At 39.5% G+C, this 22,305-nt stretch overlaps 1 protein-coding gene across 1 annotated transcript in view; it reads right to left on the reverse strand.

The window, feature by feature from the left end:
• The window catches only part of cadpsa (Ca2+-dependent activator protein for secretion a), a 203,657-nt gene that overhangs the window by 122,344 nt on the left and 59,008 nt on the right, over positions 1 to 22,305 (reverse strand). The window contains 2 exon segments of the mRNA XM_037975313.1: positions 10,719 to 11,051; positions 21,075 to 21,188. Of these exon segments, the coding sequence (XP_037831241.1) occupies positions 10,719 to 11,051; positions 21,075 to 21,188 (447 nt within the window).

A 22,305-nucleotide genomic window follows, 5' to 3' on the forward strand; every position in this document is an offset into this window, starting at 1 on the left:
ATGAAGAAGACCTTATTTCCAATTAATATCACTTCTGCCAACTTCTGCTTGTTTCCTCTACCAGAGGCCTGAGAGCTTGAGAATTATGCACAGTATCCTAGCTGTTCCTAGGACTGCGTTCTTCTGGACAGAGATCTCTAAAGTTGTTCCTGGGATCTGTTGGAGCCACTCTTCCAGTTTGAGGGTCCGATGACCACTGTTACCACTGAGGCCTTGACTCTCCACAACTTCTCTATTTCCTCTTTCAGCCCCTGGTGTTTCATTATCTGTTGAACTATCTCAACTTGAACTATCTTTGGGTCCTGTCTGGTATTGTAGATACTGGCCTCTATTGCTCTTGTGATGCCATAATTAGTGCCTCTGTAATGTCTTTCAGTCCAGTCCTTTCTATCCACTGGTAGGATCTATTGACATCAGCCACCTCCTCAATCTGCCAGGGGAACATGTGAAGCAGGGGCTTATATTTTCATGATAATTCCTCCTCTTCCACATCAGGTTTCTGGTGTCTGATACATTCACTTAGCATATCAGCATTGGGGGATTTCTTCCTGATGTACTATTCTTTTTTTTTTTTTTTCCTTTATTTAACCAGAAAATTGAGATCACAGATCTCTTTTTCAAGGAAGGCATGGGCTTGAAGGAAGCCTAACAGGAGGAAACAGGAGTGCCCAGAGAAAACCCACGCAAACATGTGGAGAACATGCAAACATACAGAAAGTATCAGGTTGGGTGGAGATGGCGGCAAACCCAATGCGCAGACTCATCTTAATTCCAGAAATAAAATAATTTATTTTAAAATAAAAAGAAACAAAAACAAAAAGCTGATGAGGCAGAAAAAAAACTAAGTACAAGACTTTACCTAAATCAAAAACCGTAGCAGACATTAGATGCAGACATGAGGGGAACCAGAAAGCAAGTGAAAATGACAACGAACCAATGAGAAAATGGAGATGACCATGTTTTAAAGGCAGCGGATAATTATGGGAAGTGGGCACATGTGAGTGATTACTAACTAGGAGCAAGTGTAGATGGGCATGGCAAGTAAAGAAGTGACTTAGTGAGGAGAACTGAATGATGAGAGGAACATAAGAAGCAGAAACTATACAAAGACAAAACATGAAAGCATGAAACCCAATATAAAAGAAACTCAAAGAACAACCCAAACAAAACCCAAATCCTGACAGAAAGACCCCAGGTCCAACCCAGGGCCTTCTTGCTGTGAGGCAACAGTGCTAACCACTAATCCATTGTGCTGCCACAATACTACACAGGGTCTTAGTTGTTTAATCCTTTAAAATGGCTCCGATGCTCACTAGTCCTCTGCCTCTCTTCTTTCTCTTAGTGTATAGTCTCAGGGTGCTGGACTCTTCAGGACCTGCTTTACTCTCTGTAGGTATTTGGTTGTGGCTGACTTTCTTGTGACCTCATCTTGGTTGCTAGTTGCCTCTGGGATTCCAAGGTATTTGTACCTGTCCTGGACATCTGCAATGTTGTCTTCAGTAGTTCAACCTCTTCAGTTGTGTTAACCCTGCCTCTCTTGGGTACTGCATTTATCCAGTCCAAATGACATTCCAATCTCCTTGCTGTATATCCTGGTGAGGTGGATCAGTGAGTCAACATCTTGCTAAATTTTGGCATACAGCTTGATGCCATCCATGTAGAGGAGGTGACTGATGACTTTGGAGCCGGGATCCGTAGCCACTGTTCTGTTTCTCTGTCCTCCTATGCCCACCTTTGCCTGTTCTCAGTTACCATTAAGCCACCTGTCTCCAATTTCATCATTAGCCCCAGTCCATTTATTCACTCAGTCTTTACTTCACCTGCAGTCTGGCATTGTGCTTTATGCTCTTTTTGGTTCTTCTATGTGCATACTCAAATTTTGTTATTTTACATCTTTTTGCTGTCACATTAGCCTTTTGTTTGTGTATTATATTTGTGCTAAATTAAATATTTTAGTTTTCATTTGAGGTCCTTGTCTTGGTCTTCAATCCTGGGTCTGACCTCAACTGCAAACTGTGACCAGTATTTATGATAGATAGATAGACAGATAGACAGATAGATAGATAGATAGATAGATAGATAGATAGATAGATAGATAGATAGATAGATAGATAGATAGATAGATAGACAGACAGACAGACAGACAGACAGACAGACAGACAGACAGACAGACAGACAGACAGACAGACAGACAGACAGACAGATAGATAGATAGATAGATAGATAGATAGATAGATAGATAGATAGATAGATAGATAGATAGATAGATAGATAGATAGATAGATAGATAGAAATATGTACAAATACATAGAATGAAATGGATTTTGAATGAACTGTACCTTTAATTTCTAAATGTTTTTATAACTAACATTGTCAATAACAGTGAAATAAAATAATCAAAAATCAGAAATTGACTTTAAAATTATAAAAAGAACAACGATTAATAAGGGACTGCTTGAAACAAAAACCTTCTAATGTTCTCTTTGTCTTTATTCTAAGAATTTCAGCCATGCTTTCTTAATATTTTTTATAACTACATAGCACAGGTGTTACAGAGATCAAAACAGAAAAAAACATAATTCTTGAGATAACCACATCTGGCCTTAAAGTAAAATGATCATTTATTCAGAGCTGCAAAGCTGTAGTGCAAATACAAAATAACTGCCATGTCATCATCAACAAGCATTACCCATTGTCTTCAATCTCTCTTAGTGTTGAGTTGCAAAAGATAGCTGCATATTTCTCAGCTTACACCATACTAACTCAAAGTGCTCACTCCAGAGACGGGAATGGTCCACAACATGCAGAGAAAAACAAAAAGATTTTGTTCTGTTCCTGTTTGATACAAGGCATATGTTCGAATTAGGAAAAAATTGGAAAGACAAGAAAATAACTCCAAGCAAAAAACTCCATTTTGGCTGTCTCAAAAAGCTGGACCTTATTAGGATGAGAATTGTCCAAAATGTTTCTATTTTGAAACACCTTGATGTGGATGTGTAAAGCTAGTGACTTTACATATTCTGTGGAATTTTTGGACTTGTAGACAAATTGTTGTTGGTCCAGGTCAGAGTGGATACAAGTTTTCATGTGGTTCAGTATTAGTCTCTCAAAGCATTTTATGATTACAGGAGTAAGTTCAACAGGCCAGTAATCATCTGGGTTTTAAGCTGTTGCATATTTGGTTACAGGGAAGATAGTTGCTATCTTAAAGCAAGGGGGAGCAGCAGCTAGTTAAAGAAACATGTTAAGGATGTCTGTGAACATATCTGTAAGCTGGTGAGCACATGCACTGATGCCTGATGCTTTTCTGAGGATCTGCTTCACCAGGTGTGGCTAGAATGTGAATATGGGCTTGGCGATTTCCTGGCATTTCGGGAAATTTGGAAGACGCATGCAGCTGTTCAGGCCATGTCAATGCTGCCTGCTCTGTGTGAAGGAATGTGCCGAGCAGAAAACACTCAGACTCAGTTCTTTGTGAACAGAGGCGAATGGACCTTACAACTCACTGGCCAAATGGAATCGACCTTGGAGAAGTTACTGACTCAGTCCAGCGTAAGTGACCACTTTAATTTGGAAGTTTGGATTTGGCGTTGAGATGTACCAGTAAGACTCTTAAGGCTGGCTTGAAATTACAGCGTCGGCCTGACCTAAAAACAATTCTGATATCTGAATCTGGCTCCACTGAGTCGACCTTGGAAGGCTGGCTATCTCAAAATTCTCCTGGATGTTATGTAAGCTTGACGCTCTCCACCCATTGGTTCCCCTCCCCCAGGACACCTGCAGATCTGTGCCGGCTCCCCTCCCGAGGCTGGCTGATAAAACTTTCCATTATCAACGTCTTCGCTGGCACCCTCTCTCATATCTATATGTTGCTCCCTCCCTCCTTTTTTTTTTTGATACACTGACATTTGTAGTTGGCCTTTTATTAAAATGTTTTTAGCTGGCCTTCGGTACTCTTAGTTAGTCTTCCAGTACCTTTAGTTTAGTTTAGATTTAACTTTATATTGTTGTGTGTGTGTTTTCATGATTTCATTTAGATTTCTTAACTCACGTGTCTTATTTAGTGTCTCATGTTTTAGATATGTTTAGTTTCATGATTTCATTTAGATTATCTTAGTTCATATTTTAGATATTGTTGTGTGTGATTTATGACTGTATTTTTGTGTTCACATGTTGTAAAGCACTTTGAATCGCCTTGTTGCTGAAAAGTGCTATATAAATAAATTTGACTTGACTTGACAACAAGAATCAGACAAGTGGTCTGATCAGTATAAGGTGCAGCCTACTAGCTCCATGGCTGCATCAGGAATGTTTAGCCAGGTCTCTTTCAGCACCCTAAAGCGGCTATTTGTTTGGTAGTTGGAAACATGTAGTCGCAAGTCATCTATTTTTGTCAAGTTTAGTAGACGTCAGACCCAGGAGTGCAAACCAACATGCAACTAACAACTAACAAAGAGACTCGAGGGCCATGGACATGGAAGCATAAGACTAAGAGACTAAATGGACTACGGCTAATAAGGAGATTGAAGATAGGTGGTAATGGGCAACAGGTACAGATGGGAGTGCCAAGACAGAGGAGCAGAGACTGACTGAGAAAAAATACTGAAGGCACTGAATGGTGACACAGAGAGGCAATAGGAGGTAAACACAAGGGATGTCAAAAGGAAAAAAACACAAGAAAATATGATAGTAATGAAAATATCAACTAAAAATATAAGTGAAGTGAAGTGAAGTGAAATTTATTTATATAGCACTTTTCAGCAGCAAGGCGATCCAAAGTGCTTTACAACACAGAAACAACAACAGAATCAAATACAGAAATAAAAAACATCAATCAGTTAATTTTAGCTAATATTAAGATTGGTATAACTATAACAGGTAATTTGAGTAAACTAACAAACATAAATAAACTTTCATCTAAGAGGAACCATTTAAAAATATTGAGAATACTAATCAAAAAGCAATTACAGAAATAAAAACATCAGTCAAGTAACTCTAGCTAATAGCAAGATTGGTATACCTATAACAAAGTAGTATGATTGGTATAACTATGACAGATAATTTGAGTAAAATAACAATCTGTAAGTCGGTCAGTGATGTATAACCTAATAGACCATTTAAACATAAATAAACTTTCCTTTAAGAGGAAGCATTTCAACACCTAACAGAATGGTTGATATAATGATAATAATAGTATTTTAAAGTCTATTTTTTAAACTTGGATAAAAACTTTCATCTAAGAGAAAACGTGAGGTTGATACAGTGATAACAGGTCTTAATAGACCATTTGAATATGAATAAGTATTCCTCTTAGAGAAGCATTAATAAGACAAATCTATTTGATAAGGGTAGGCTAACAGAAGAAGAAGAGAAAGAAGCCACACAAGGTCCAGATAGCAAGCAGAGTGACACATGAAGAAACAAGCAGAGATGATGGAGATCGGTGTAGTGTGTTTGTATGAATGTGTGTGTGTGTGTGTGTGTGTTTGCAGATAAGTCCATGAATCACGTCACAGAGGCCATTGTCTTTGATAATATGATGGAATGTTTATCAACCAGCCCAGAGCAGATCCACAGATGTCCTCAGGCAAGGGAGGGGGCAGAGCATCTTATTTACATCAAATCCAGGAGGAATTGAAGATAGCTGGCCAACAAGGCCGGCACAAGGGAGCCAGATTCACATAACAATATTTGTTTTGGGTCAGCCCGACTCTTATTTTCCGTATTTCTCAATGGTGAATCCAAACAGCCAAATTCCAAGTCTATTCCACCAGATCCGAGTAAACAACTTTCTCCAAGATTTATCCCATTTCATCCCCGAGTCCAGGAACCGCATCTAGCCTGCAATCCTGTAAAAGGATCACATCCAGTCTACGATTCTGCTCACGTAACATCATAGTCTGAGTGTTGATTGCTCTGCAGATCCCATCACACATGCCTGGCAGTCTCACAGTGGCCAAAACAGCTGCCAAGGTTTTCCAAATTTCTCGATATGCCAGGTAACCGCCAACTCCAAAAAGCAGAAAGCCTGTTATCAAAAATCCAATTGTGTACACATCATCTGACATCCACAACTGACAGTATCGACAGACACACAATCCTCCACTCCTGTCAGGAATCCATTGTGTATCCAGAGAAAAATGTCCCGTCCGGACAAGAGGGTTCCCCCAAACCCTGTCTTCTTGTTGAGAAAGTTTCATCAATTGCACTGAGAGACCAGCTGACCAAATCCATAATTCACAAATTTTGGAAGATATGCAATGAGAGGCTCCAAAAGAAAAGACAAGACACAGAGCTGAAGCAGGGCAGAGAGGGAAGGGTACGGGAGACAGAGAAAAAGCGTCCTCCTCCACTGAGAGCCGAAAGAAAAAAAAATATTGAAAAAATAACCAAAAAACACATATTCTAACAATCTTGATGATCAGTGAGTGAGAATTAGCCGAGAAGAAACTTAGAATGGCTGGTTTGTGGGGGCAACTCTTAGCCTAGCCCTGAGCCCTCCATAATTACCTCATTTCTCTCCCCCCTTCTGTGTCTCGAGGTGTTTAGTCATAATATTCATATCTATCAAGAGACATTTAGCACAAAATCTTTTGAGCTGAACAATCTCAGACGACTTCTTTTTCAATAAATGATACACAGGTTTTGGCCCTCAATGTGAACCAAGTTTAAATTCTAATTCTGGTCAACTAAAGAGAGGTTTTTACTGGGTGAGTTTGTCTGGGACTGGTTCACCCTTGCTCTATAGCAGGGGTGGCCAATCCTGGTTCTCAAGGGCCACTATCCTGTACGTTTTCCTTGTTTCCTAGCTCCAACACACCTGATTCAGTGGTGAAATTACCTCTTCTTGTTCTGCAGAAGCCTGTTAATCACCCATTGATTCAAATCAGGTGTGTTGGAGCAGAGGAACAAGGAAAACATGCAGAATAGTGGCCCGCGAGGACCAGAATTGACCACCCCTGCTCTTTAGGATTAGAGCCTACTGTCATCAAACCTCTTACTGTTTAATCCTCCATTAGTGTTTTTGCTGCAGTCACAGATGTTCAGGAAGTTTTAATACAGTCCACAAATCCACCCAGAAAATTTAAAGATTATAAAAAAAAGCTCACAATGCATTCAAAAGAATTAAAGCTCTAGCTTTTCTTGAAAGAATACATATGCCATATATAAATATATATGCCACATTTTACACTAGAGTTTTAGACTAAAGTAATCTTTTGTTGAGAAATTATAGAATTATATATTATATATTTAATATCATTTTAGGTGAACCTTAAAAATAAAAATATAAACAATCTCATATGTTATCTCGTGCAATCTGATCTGCCTTAGAGTTGGTGTTGTGAATGACCAGGGACGTGCACAGAACGACACTAAGTGGTGCTAGAGCACCTGCCCTTTTCCCCCTGAACCAAAAAAGTGTCCTAATGATTTTTTATTTTATTTTTAACAGTGTAGCTTTAGTGTGTGGCCCAAGGTAGCATTTCTAGATTTAAAAACTTTTATTACCAGTGCCACACACTTTTATGCTTTTGCACTACAACAACCCCCTTCCCTCTCCTCCCCTCCCCCACACATGGCCCGCGTGCCTCTCTCAACGTGAACACGCTGCGCCCTAAGCAGACATGTGATCTCAGAGGCACGCTCGATGGTGCAACGCTTCTCTCCTCACCTCCGCACTGCCCGTATGACCAGCAGAAGTTAAAACTTCACTTGCCTTGTCTAAATGGAGCCAGTCAATTGATATCAATGTCAAATTTCCTGCTACGTTTTATATCACCAGCAGATGCCAGGAGAAAATCGAAAATGTAGCTCTTAGGCTACATTAAATAAGAAGAATATAAATAAATGTATCACATATGTATTTAAATTTCTATAATGGTCCCTGATAACATTGACTACTTATGACTTTTTGTCTCTGACTAATAAATATTTTAATATATAAGGCCAAATAAGCTGGGTAACAATTCATATGCCACTAACTACATGTAGAAGCATATACATTCGCCACACAGGACAGTTTGCGTTGTAGGGACCCACTAACACATATAGGTGTCCTTCTTTGGCATCAGTAAATATAGGAAATTATGTTGTAGTCAAAAAGTATTTTTACATAGGCTTCTGATCTTCTGCATACAGTAAGTGCAATCAAAAATCTTACCCAGGGTACAAAATTGTAGGACTGTTGTGAAGAAAGTGTCATCCAGCATCTTTAATCCTATCATCCTATATCATGCAGAACATTGATTTATCTCATTTATGTTTCATTATACTGTTGTTACCGATTTTATCGTGAAACCAACCTGTAGAGTGTTCAACATTATTAAACACATTCATCAGACAGAATATGGCTATTAATTTTAAATAGGTATACATAGATGATGTTTAAGCTGTGCCCGTAATAAATCTTACACTGCTACGACAGCGAGCGGTTCTATGCATCACACAAAGTGCCCTTTTTTTCTACTTGAGCACCTGCTCCCAAAATGTCTGTGCACGCCACTGTGAATGACTCAACTACTACCACATCGAATGTTGACTCAGCATCTGAAAGATTCACAAAGTTGTAGCCATTTTAGCTGTGTCTGCCATCTTGAATCAACCTGACTCCAAAAGTTTCAGTCAGGGGATGGATGCAAAAGAATTTTCAAGGCCCTGACCATTCCCAAGAATTCCGTTAAATCTATCATAAAGAAATGGAATGAATATGGAACATGTATAAATCTACCAAAAGCAGGTTGTCCTTACAAACTGAGTGGCTGTAAAGAAGGAGGATAGTGAGAGAGACCACCAAGACCCCTGTGAGCACTCTGGAGGAGGTACAAGGTTCAGCAGGTAAGATTTGAGATGACAGAGACTGTAAATACAGCAACTGTTACCCAGTTTCTTCACTAGTCTAGGCTTTATGGGAGAGTGACAAACAGAAAAACGCGGTTGAAGAAAACTCAAATTAAATCTCAACTAGAGTCTTTAAACAATTTAGACAACTCTAGTTTGTCACCAAACTAAACATTATAATGTTGATGATATTAAAAATAAATAAATAAATAAAAGATACATTTTATTTGTTTTTTTTTTTGTTTGTTTGTTTGTTTGTTTGTTTGTTTGTTTGTTTTTTGCTAGAGTTGTTTATACCCCTTCACTTAAAAGATCTCCTTAAAAATCTCCATTGGAATAGCCAGACAGTTGTATTCTTTTCCCTCCTGCTAAGTCAGAAAAAGAACTGGGACACTTGAGTCCCCTGGCATGAACACACACACTGCGTAAGTGTAGGGGTAAAGAGAGTATCTCACTTAGTTGTAACTGTTCTGTAAATTTGTTTGTTGCAGTCTCACTGAATGTTTGTGACCAAGCAACTAGCAACCCATGTGCTTTGAGCAATCACTTTTGAAAATCACGGCCTGTTTTCATGTGCACTGCTTAGAAATCTGTATTCTAGGCCATGCTCATTATTTTGTTACCCACCTCTGCCCACATTATACCCATTTTGACTTTTTACCCAAATTAGCATCTTCCCCCGCATTTATGATCAACCTACTTGGATACATGTTTAGAAAGAAGATAGGCAGATTTGGACTCATTCTTTTAGTACCTAACTTTATTACCTGAGTGGTTAAACATGGACATCCAAAGCTGTAGCTTTAGATGTTTTATTTCATTAAGAAACCTTCTGTGCAAGTCTCTCTATCTCATATATATGTATATATATATATATATATATATATATATATATATATATATATCTATCACTTTAGAATTATGAAAACTAAATTAAGAAATGTTGGAGGTGGGTTAGAGACCCCTACAATAACTCAACAAATTCTCTGCTCAGATATTTGAACATGTTAAAAATTCAAGCAACAAAAATGTAAAACCTCTGTGTTTTACAGCTCTTTTTGAGACATTTTAGAAACTCTATTGCGAATGCTGTTTACCAACTAGTCATTAACAGTCACGCCCAGTTAGAAATGACCCATTAGGAGTAAACTGGAATTTGCTTTGTAATGGCATCCAGTTCTGGTCCTGAAGGGCCACTATCCTGCATGCTTTATTCAAAAAAGTTAAAAAACAAAAACAACTGGACTTCTATNTCTGTAGTTGAAGATGTTTCACTTCTCATCCGAGGAGCTTTCTCAATTCAGAAGTAGAGAGTGTGGAGTTGAGCTTTTAAAGCTGAGATGTGATGTAAGCTGGATTGCTTGCAAATTGTTCTCACTCTCCTAACAATGGAGGCTCGTTAGGGTCATTGTTTGTCTGACTCACTGATGGGCCACTCTGGTCACATGAGTGCAGGTGTTGATTGGAGTGAAACTGACTGGGGATCAGGCCTAAAGCTCCATTATATGTTTTTGAAAGCTGGAATCTGAGACCTTTTTTTAACTTTTTTGAATTTACCATGGCCTGGATGACTGAGAATCTACACCAGCATCCTGCATGCTTTAGTTGTTTTTCTGCTTTGACACACTTGATTTGAGTGAGTTAATGATTACCAGGCTTCTGCAGAACTTGAAGACCTGCTGAAGTGTAGGGACAGATAGAAAACATGCGGAGTAGAGGCTTTCCAGGATCAGGATTGAACACCACTGGCTAAGACAATCTAAAGCTAACCTGAAGAAAGTTAAATAGAATTGCAGTTTAATCAAAAGACACATGCATGTTTCTAGAAAGGTATTTGGTTAAAAGTAAATAAGTGGATTAGATGTGATAAACAGACTAACCTGGCAGGCATTATAGAGGAGCTGGTGCTCGAACTTCTTTACACCCAGGATCTGCTGGAACATCTCATACAGCTGGTCCTTGCTGAGGATGAGCTCAGAGGCGGCGCTTGCTGTCAGTCTCTGCTGATGCTTCCTGGGATCTTCTTCACCTCGATAAATTGTGTCAAATTTAGCAATCCAGGAGCTCAGCACTGTCTCTTTGCTGAGGCCATCAATCTCAGGCAGGCTGCGCACCCGCTTCTCTATGTGCTTCTTAAAAACCTCCCGAGAGTCACTGGCTGAGAAGCCACCACTCTGTACCATCCGGGACACTCGGTCACTTTTCAGGAAGATCTGCAGTCAGGTTTAGAAACAACAGATCAGATCAGCTTTAAATTATAAAGAAACATGCGAAACAGAATCAACAGAAACGTTGGCTCCAGAAGGGAGCGGTTAAATTTAGAATTATGAGCAACGCATATCATTGCTCATGTTAAGATCTTCAGTGACAGACTGATACCACAAAGCCCCATTACTTAACCTTTGAACCCACAAAGAATATTTTCTAACAGAGAGCTTTAGTCATAAATCTCAGTCTGCTACTACCACCATTGCCTCCTTTAGCAGTATAATACAGTCCTTGAAATAAGTGTATTGTGCACATTTTTAGTATCCATACATGATTAAATTTTTAAGAAATTGTGTGTACCATAGGCCAAGTCAGCTGTCTTTGTTTAAAATATCTTCTTTATCAATTCAATTCAGTTTATTTATATAGTATCAATTCACAACAAAAGTCATCCAAGGACACTTCACAAAAGAAAAAACAAGTCCAGATCATAAATCCAATTCAGATCCAGATTCAAATGCAATTACAATCAATATATTCCTATTATGATACAATAGAGTCACACAGTTTACTACAAAATGCAAATTATTAGTTATCTAATGATGTTGGTGTTTTAGCCAGTTAATGTATCAATGTTTTTTAAGAAAAGTCTGCCTGCAGAAATTTAGTCTAGATTTAGAAAACGTTGTAAATGCTCCACACTTTTTAATCTATATATGATGCCTTCAGATAATGCCATCAGGAAGCCCAGGGTCAATTGTCATAGGTATACTGATGACACACAGCTTTTTATCACTGTATCTCCTCACAACCCACAGCCAGTCAATGCCCTTTTTAGCTGCATTTTAGATATCAAGTCATGGGTGGCAGACATTTTTCTCAGTGAGCAGAACAGAAGTTTTAGTAATTGGAACTGATCCTCAAGAAGAGAAATGTGAAGTAAAATTTGGAGTTCTTGCAATAAATCCTTCATATCAAATCAGAAACCTTCAAATTAGTTTTGATTTTAATTTAACTTTCAGATACCACATTTAAAAAGTCACTAAGACAGCATTTTATCATCTACAAAACAATGCCAGAGTTCAACTGTTTCTCTGTCAGTCCAATACAGAGATTTTAGTCCTTTATCACTTGCAGAATTAATTATTGTAATACTCTGCTCTCTGGTCTTCTTAAAAAGAATGTAATTCTGAGCATTGACAAGTGTTACTTTAGGTATATCTCAGCTGAGAGAGAGAGAGAGACAACGAAAGGTAGAGAAGCCCTTGTAACTTTGGGTCAAATTGACCCGAAGGCCACAGGAGAGTTAAATGATCTTGTATGTGCTTCTTGTCCGCTTGTTTTTTGCTTTTCTTTTATGTTTACCTTTTATTTGCTGGCTGTAAAGCACTTTGTGTTACACACTGCTGAATAAAAGGTACTTTATAAACAAAGTTTGATTTAATTTTGATTTGATTTGATTCCTAAATCTGTATTAGTTAGACAAACAGACTACTTCTTTATTGCATGGGGAGGAAGCAGGAGAACATCTTGTGAACACAGAAAATAGCAGAGAAAAAACATTGATGAGTTCTAAAAGCAAAGCAGCAGCGTCATTGCCTTCATACTAAAGAAGGTTTTTGTTGGAAAATATTTTCAGAGGACCCGAGCCCAGAGCCACTTTCTCAGTTCCTGACTACCTCCTTAACATATACACCATCATACAATAAACTTACTTCACTGAGTTCTGTGTCTCCTGGGAGTTTTTCTCTGTATTTGAGTCAGAAGCCTAAACAAGACCATGACAGAACACTCCGGCCAACAGACTGACCCCACAGAGACTCTCAGGTGACACATCACCGAATTAACCACTCAAGCTCAGTTCCACGAAGCAGTTCTTCGTTCCCTCTCTGAACAGCAGGCAGCAAATACTCCGAACAGCTGATGATAACAGAACAGCTGATGGCTATGGTACAGACATTATTATCCTGAGACCATACCAACAAGGTTCAGCCACAAGGGGGAGCCATCGTCACACCTTCACAACCCCCTCCGCCTCAGGTTCCCATCAGTTGGGGTGTAACTGCCCCTGCCCCAGAGAAATATGCAGGTGATGTGGGTGATTGCAGGGGTTTTCTCCTTCAGTGCAGCCTAGTATTTAACAGCTCTCCTCAGGCCTTTCCCCATGATGACAATAAGATAGCTTTGTCGTTGGCTTACTCACCGGCAGAGCATTATGATGGGCCGAGGCCCGTTTCCAAGATTACCCAAGTTTTGGTGTTTCTTTCCAAGGATTTGTAGATGAATTCAAGATGATTTTTGGTCAAGACTCTGATTCCACCTCCTTAACCCGAGGTTTGTGAAAGCTTAAGCAGGGTCAGAAATCCGTAGCAGACTTTTCTATTGAGTTCCGCATGCGGCAGCTCTAGGGTGGGACTCGGGTGCTGAAAAGAGTGCATTTTTTCATGAACTAAATAGTTCAGTGACAGATGAATTAGTTCTAGTGGACGAACCCCAGAATCTGGATGAACTGATAACTCTGACAATTCGCATTGATGGCCACCTGAGGGAGAGAGCAAGGGAGAGATTAATCTGTAGACCACCTTTAACTTCCACTCCACTCACTAGCAGACCACTTGTTCCCGCTGAACCAGAACCCATGCAGATCGGGCAAACCCGATTAACACCTGAGGAACAACAGAGGAGAATGGAGTCATGTCTGTGTCTTTACTGTGGGGACCATGGACACCTCATAGCTGCATGTCCCCTTGGAATAAAGGAGAGGGTCCCAGAGGAGTCCACCAGTAGACACGGGGAGACTGACAGACCAGGTTCTCTCTCATAACAATCCCTGACTTCTTCTTCCAGCCGCCCTCTGCTTTGGTAATGACTCTATACGACTCAATGCCCTAGTTGATTCTGGTTGTGAGCAGTCTTTAATTGCTCAATCCCTAGTGGAACAATGTAACCTGGACATCTTGCCATTAAACAGATCCTTTCATGTTACTGCTTTGGATGGTAAACCTCTTTCTAGTATTACTCATCAAACCAAGCCCCTAAAACTCATAGTCTCAAGTAACCATCATGAACAGATATCCTTTTTTGTTTTTTCCTCATCTCAACCGATTTTGGTTCTAGGTTTTGACTGGCTCAGGACCCACAATCCACACATCAATTGGAGCAGTGAGGAGATAGAAGCTTGGTCTCCGGGCTGCCTCTCCTCCTGCCTTCAAGCAGCCGTACCTGTCCATTCTTGCCCAGGGAATGAGCTCTTCATTCACTCCCAAGACCTCAGTAATGTTCCTGAGAAGTACATGGAGCTGAAACAGGTGTTTAACAAGAGTAAGGCCTCCTCACTTCCACCCCATCGCCCATACGACTGTGCCATCAACCTCCTTCCCGAGGCTCCATTACCCACCAGTAGACTTTATAACATCTCTAACTGAGAACGGGAGTCAATGGAGAGCTACATTAATGAGTCACTAGATGCAGGTATAATCCGCCTGTCTCCTTCCCCTCTGGGAGCAGGGCTCTTCTTTGTTTCCAAAAAGGATGGTTCCCTTCGACCCTGCATAGATTACCGGGAACTCAATCATGTCACTATCAAGAACTGGTACCCACTACCACTCATTTCTGCTGCTTTTGTACCCTTGCATGAAGCCCAGATTTTTACTAAGTTGGACCTCTGCAACGCCTACCACCTCGTGTGCATCCACCAGGGGGACGAGTGGAAGACCGCTTACAAGACTCCTCTTGGACACTTTGAGTACCTGGTAATGCCTTTTGGCCTGTGCAATGCTCCATCTGTTTTTCAGGCTGCAATTAATGAAGTTCTACGTGATTTTTTTGAATACTTTTGTTTTTGTCTACCTAGATGACATTCTGATCTTTTCCAAGACCCTCCCTGAACATAAGCAGCATGTTTGCCTTGTTCTCCAGCGCCTCCTCCAGATCCGCCTCTACGTAAAGGCGGAAAAATGTGAGTTTCATAAATCATGTTTCTTTTAATGGATACATCTTTGAGGGCGGGCAGACTCGTGTAGACCCAGCCAAGATCAAGGCAGTAACAGAATGGACTACCTCAGAGACCCGCAGACAACTCCAGTGCTTTTTTGGCTTTGCCAACTTCTATCGCAGATTCATCCGAGACGAACCTCCCAGGCCAAGGAGGCCTTTCAGAGGCTCAAGAGACTATTTTCCCAAGCCCCTGTTCTGTTGCAGCCTGTTGCTGCTTCTGACTTGGGGGTAGGGGCTGTACTCTCCCAGCGAGAAGATTCAGACAATAAGACTCACCCTTGTGGGTTTTTTTCCAGGTGGTTAACACCCCACAAACAAAATTATGGTGTGGGAGACAAGGAACTGCTTGCTATCAAGCTAGCTCTGGAGGAGTGGCGACATTGGTTGGAGGGTGCAGAACATCCAGTGCTGGTTTGGACAGATCACAAGAACCTTTCATACGTCCAGTCCGCTAAACGTCTCAACCCTAGACAGTCCCGCTGTTTCCTATTCTTATCTAGATTTAATCTATCCATTTCCTACTGTCCTGGGTCCAAAAACGTCAAGCCTGATGCTCTGTCCCGCCAGCTCTCTTCCAACAATACCCCACCAGAACCCACGACCATCTTGCAGTCCAGTTGCATCATTGGTTCAGACACGTGGAAAATAGAGGAAATAGTTAACCAAGCCTTATTAAGGAAACCCGAACCCAGACCCCAGCCTCTGACCACCACCTATGTCTCATCGACTGTCCGTTCCCAAGTCATCCACTGGTCCCATACTTCAAGGTTTTCCTGTCATCCTGGTTCCAGTTGGACCACTGGTTTCATTACCCGCAAATTTTGGTGGCCCTGTATTCATAGAGATGTCAAAGAATATGTTCAAGCCTGCCCCACCTATGCACAAAAGAAATCCAGCAATCAACTGTCCTCAGGTCTTCTCCACCTTCTTGAGATTCCTAGATGCCCTTGGTCCCATATAGCCATTGATTTTGTCACGGGACTCCCCACTTCTCAAGGTATGACCACCATATTCACTATCATTGATAGTTTTTCCAAGACTTGGCATCTGATTTCCCTCAGGAAACTTCCTTCAGCCCACTACTGTTCGCCTTCAGTTACCCTCGAGCCTCCCCACTTTTCACGTTACCCAGATTAAGCCGGTTCATTCCAGCACCTTGTTCCCTCCTTCCGAGCCCCCTCCTCCCGCCCAAGACATTGACGGGCACTCTGCCTACACGGTCCGTAGAATCGTCGCCTCCCGTCGTTGGGGTCAGGGACTGGCACTGACAGGCGCTTATGCACCTGCAGATCGTCAGCCTCATCACAGGAGGTGAATATGATAAGGCAGATGCCAGCCACACTCTGCTGGAGTGTTACTTATGCACGGTAACTCTCAGCCCTCCTGTGCTTTCAATTGTTTCCTGTAAGTCCTAGTAAACTTGATGTTTCCTCAGGAGAGCCGTCTATGAATACGCATGTATCTTTTTCCAGAAGCCAGAAGTCATCCCTTCGAGAGATCCTACCGAGAGGCTTACTTATCCGGTACTGCTTCTCGTCACACATCCTGGCCGCCCTGCAGCAGCCGTCCTCCTCTCTGAGTCTTTATCACCTGGAAGGAACCGAAGGGCCATTTCTAACATACAGCCACATTCCTGAATGTAGTGTAAAGCACTTTGGGGTCCTTGGACTAGATAAACCACTACACAAGTGCAGGCCATTTAGTATTTACCATGATATCATGGCTTTGGGAGCTTCTGACAGGTTAATCGACAACATCTGAGTTAACTGGAGGGACATCTGTGGATAAATCTTAAAGCCCACCTCAAACATGCTGCTTCTTTGTGGAGCATCATGGGGAAATCAAAAGAAAACACCCAAGATATCAGCAAGAAAACTGTCAATGACTACAACTCGAGTTTGTGCTTGGATACAATTTCCAGATGACTGAAGGTGCCACATTCTACTGTTCAAACAATTATGCACAAGTTTAAACACCATGGGAATGTGCTTTTTAGATGATTTGGTGGTGTTTACCTTCCAGCTCGGGTCCTCTGAGATGTGTAGTCAGAGGAACTTTAAATATTTAACTCGCTCTACCTGTGCAGGCCTATGGAGTTGACATCATTTGTGGATCTGCCGAGTCTGTACCAGGAGTCAGGGCCCTAGGCTGGTAATCATTCAGAACTGTGGTGGCAGTTTTCAGGCAGGTAGAGACTGTGGCTTGCTGCAGCGAGCGATTGAAGATGGTTGTGAATACTGCAGCAAGCTAATTGGCACATGATTTCAGGACTCTCCTTGGCACTCCATTAGTGCTTTGGTGGTGTTGGTGCTGTGCAGGACCTGCAGTATTTGAGGCTGCTGAAGGACTGCTACTAGTCATGTTCTGATGGTGTCAACAATGTGTCCTCTGCCTGCTTGTAGTCCTCCTCAAAGCAAGAGAAGGTGTTAAGTTGATCCAGGAGAGATGTGCCATTGGGGCAAGGGATGTTGTGGCAAGGAAGAGCATTATATCGAAAGCAACATAAAAAAAACAAATCACAGATTGCAAATGCACACAGGGACAAAGACCTTAAAGTTTGGAGACATGTCCTGTGGTGTGATAAAATTGAACTCCTAGGCCAAAATGACCATCTAGAGAAAATAGGAGGAAGCTTCCAAGCCTAAGAGTATTGTTCTGCAGGAGGGACTGGTGCACTTCACAAAATAGACGGCATAGTTCTGGCAGGAGGAGGAATTCCAGCAAACTATTGTGAGAAACTTGTGGAAGGAAACCCAGAACATTTGACCTAAGTCAAATATTTTCTTTCTCATTATTCGGGCATTTGGCAAATAGAAATAATCTTGGTAACCCTAACTGATTTAAAACAGGAAAGGTTTAATCTGATTTAATGTCAAACCATGAGGAAAAAATTTATTTTTTATAAAGCATATATAAATATGAGGTTTCAACTGTAGTTTCGCACTTTTTATCCACAATTTTTGACCAATTCTTCAGCTAAGAAAATGATTGGTAGCCATTTAATTTTGCTGGCCCTCTCAAAAGTTCCCCTAACCAGACAGACTTTTAAGCATATTCTGTCTGTTAGCAAAATAGTGGACACATTTTATTGAAACTCTTAAAAAGTAATCATTGGCTATAACATACATCTACAACTGCATACAAGGCAGTGGGCGATATGCATTCTTTCAAGGAATGCTAGTTTCAATTATGAATGTAAGTTTCAGTGAAGAGAGACAAACATCATTGAGCTGAGTAGTGACTGTGTGCTGTTTTCTGTAATATCAACTGTAGAATAAAAAACTGAAATTGGCTTATAATAGAAGGCAATTTACAACTCCCATACTGCAGTATTTTTTTGAACACCCTATGCTGTTACAAACTAATTTCCCTCATGGGATCAATAGGGTATCTTTCTCTTTGCTAACAGCATAATAAACCTCCTAGAATTCTATTGTGGGTTTTGGTTTTGATGTGCCACCCCAGGATTAACAGTGGACCCCATCTAGCCTCTTCTTTATAAACTTTTTAGAGGCGCTGCAGAGATACACTAGAATACACTGCTGAAACTGAGACAGCATAATTCTGCTAGTTTTGGACGAGAAAATCTAATGAACATTATCTGCCTCCAAAACACTCACATAAACTTACTGTTTTTGTATACTTACTGTATTTGTGATTACATGGTACATGTTTTTACTGTACTTATTAACTACAGTTCATGTAGGTTGTTTAGAGACTCATGTCAAGCTTTAATCTGAGTTTTCTTAAACAGTGATTTTCTCTTTGCTACTCCCCAATAAAACTCAGACTGGTGAAGAACCTGGGCAACAGTTGTTATATGTACAGTCCCTCCTATCTCACCTGCTGAAGTATGGATTGAGGCCAAATATTTTGTTAATTTGAAAAAAATAATTTCAATCAAAAAACTAAAATTGGGAATTGAAAACTTGAGTTTTAGGCCAAAACTTGAAAAATTCAATCATGTATTCAAATTAAAAATAAGTGTGCTAATTTTTTTTTTTTAGTTTAAATAAATCATTGATTTAATTCTGTAAATATTTTGAAGAAATTATTAATTTTTATTTTTCACTTTTCCATATTTTGATATTTGAAGACTTTTCTTTTCATGTTTTTAGGATCAAAACTTATTTTTTTCCAGCTTCAAATCTTTTTTCCACTTTCAGATCTATTTTTTTACTTTCAGATCAGTTTTTTTTTTTGTTTCAACAACTGGGGTCCGATTGACGAGCTGGGGCAGAGTCAAACCTTCCAGCCAGGTCATGTTATGTAGTCCTGTGGACCATAACTGGACCATGTGTGCAGCTGCACAGGCCTTATGAAGATCATAACACACAGCATCTCTCAGGGACAGCAAGAACAAGCAGGACACAGGAACAGGCATCATCCTCTGTGGACCAAGAGATGGCCTGGTTTTAGATTCAATTTTATTGTCCAAGTTCATTTTAAGTAATTTAAGGAGTTAATATATTATATATACTGTCCCTGAGCGATGTTGTGTGTTATGATGTTTATGAGGCTCTGTGCGACTGCAGCCACGGTCGAGTTATGGTCCACAGGACTACATAACATGACCTGGCTGAAAGGGTTGGCTCTACCCAGCTCGTCACCTGGACCCCAGTTGTTGAAACTATTCAAAAAGGCTCATATTTTTCACATTCCTTACCTGTGCACTGATTCCAGCAGGTTGCATTGGCGGTGCGGATGCTATAGCCAGTGAATACAACGGTGCATTCAGAGTCATATGCATAAGTGAGAGAGGTCAATTATTAAAGTGTTGCTGCTGAAATCCACAAACTGGCAAAGTTTGTTGCTTGCATAATGTTAATGGTGCCACGTATTGTCCAAAACAGTTTTGTAAGGTGAACTAGTCACTGGCATTAGTTGGTCTACTGCCAATCACATGCATGTGGTGGATAGAAAGCGTTGAGCCACAGTTCTCGCAGGACCTACGTTTCCTGAAGGCAACATGAGTGACACGAGTCTCCTTCCTTCTTTGTTAGACTGTCAGTCATGAGTCCACGCCCCATCTCAGCTGAAACCACGCCCCCTACGCAAAATCGGGGCCAAAAGTCTGAAACTGAGGAAAACTGATCTGAAAGTAAAAAATAGATGTGAAAGTGGGAAAAAAAAAGATTTGAAGCTGAAAAAAAAGCCTTGATCCTAAAAACTGAATTGAAAAAAAAAGTTCCCAAATATCAAAATATGAAAAACTGAAAAATAAAAATTATTAATTTATTCAAAATATTTCCAGAATTAAATCAATATTTTATTTAAACTGAAAAATAAATTGGCACACTTATTTTTAGTTTGAATACATGATTGAATTTTTCAAGTTTTGGCCTAAAACTCAAGTTTTCAATTCCAAATTTTAGTTTTCGATTGAAATTATTTTTTTCAAATTAACAAAATATTTGGCCCCAATTTAGCTCCATACTGAAGCTTGAACCTCCTTCAGAGAGCTCACAGGTGCCTTGGTGGACCCTCTCACTATTCTCCTTGTTGCACAGTCACTCAGTTTGTGAGGACGACCTGCTCTTGGTAGATTTACATAATCCATATACCTTCCATCTCCTGATGATGGATTTAACAGAACTCTTAGGGATGTTTAGGGCCATGGAAATCTATCTGTGTCCATCCCCTGACTTGTACTATCCAATAATCTTTTCTCTGAGTTGAATTAGGACAGTCTTTTTAAAGGGGTGAATATTTATTTAAATATTTATGTTATTACTTACTTTATATCAAACATTTTTATTTAATTGGTATTGCGCTGTAGAAATTTAGTTTCACTTTGACACTGAAGGGTTTTTTAAATATTTTTTGTAAAAAAAAGACCGATTTGGGTGATCATGGCAGCAATAAAAGCAGAGAACATCCAAGAGGATGTACTTTTTCAAGGCACTGAATTACCCATGAGTACTTTCTAAGAGTGTCATTAAATTTTATCCAGTGGTTGATCAGCTATTTTTCTTATGTTAGGGTTTGAAATCATTAAAATGTTTTGTTGTGCTGGAAGGAAATAAACTCACCTCATAATAGCTCTGGACAGCATTGATAAAAGCCTCGTCAGCCACAATCTGTGTTTCTCCGTTGAGGAACGCCTGAAAGTGATCTTTGACTGTCTGCAACTGGAGCTTACTGATCTAAAAGAGACACAAAGGAGACAAAAAATCATCTAATAACCAAAATAAAAATATAAATCTACCAAAAGTAACAAAAAAATCTGCCTTTTAAAAGAAAATGCAGAATGAAAAAGAAAATAAGACAAAGAAAAAGTATAAGGAGACAAAAAAGAAACAAAGGAAGCATAAAATCATATAAACACTAAAAGGATGCATATAAAGATAAAGACATAAAATGAAAATATGATACATAAGACCACAAAAGACATAAAAAGACAGAAAGATACATTAAAAGCATGATGTTTAAGTAAGCAAAAAGAATGAATAAAAAACCAAGAAGGATGTATAAGAAGACTATAACGCAAAAATAACATGTTAAGAGGCAAAAATAGACCATAAAAAACAAATACAATGCATAGAGGCAAAAGGAAGAATAAGGAAACACAAACAAAGCAAGAACACTGAATTAGATTTCAAAGAGTACAGAGATTTTGAAAACACCTGAATGCATTTCAATGACAAAAATAATTTTAATTACAGTCATATATTTCAAAAAGTATAAAAGTTACAAAAAAAATCATAGCCCTAATGTCCTTAAATACTAAATGTTTTGATACCTGAATGGCTAAAATAGCTGAAGGTATGCTAAAGAAATCATAAAAATTAAAACAATTTGCACCATTAAAAAAAATTTCAGCATTTGTTAAGTAAAATGATTATTTTTCATGTTAAACACTGTGTCTCATTAAAATGCTTTACTATTTAATATAAACTTTTAGATTAAAGCAAAACTTGTTTAAATGTCAACCTGGTATTTTGAGACAGTAGTCACAAATTGTACTAATTGTGTTTTTAGACAATTTATTGTTTGTCAGACACCTTAACAAAGATTTCTTAATAAGTTTTGTTATAAAGTAATTAGGGTTTTTGCAAATTTATAAAATAAAGACAAACATTTACTTGTAGTTTTATTCTTGTTACACTCATTGTGTGAATGCTATTAAGCATTCACACCATTGTTTTCCTGTTTCTCTTTCTTATTATTCTTTCCCTATTCCGTACGTTTTTCGGCACCTATCTCCTTCTGCATTTTTTCAGCTACTTCAACCATTCATATATCAAAACGTTCAGCTCATTC

This window comes from Kryptolebias marmoratus, linkage group LG4, assembly GCF_001649575.2.
Source record: "Kryptolebias marmoratus isolate JLee-2015 linkage group LG4, ASM164957v2, whole genome shotgun sequence".
Taxonomy (NCBI): domain Eukaryota; kingdom Metazoa; phylum Chordata; class Actinopteri; order Cyprinodontiformes; family Rivulidae; genus Kryptolebias; species Kryptolebias marmoratus.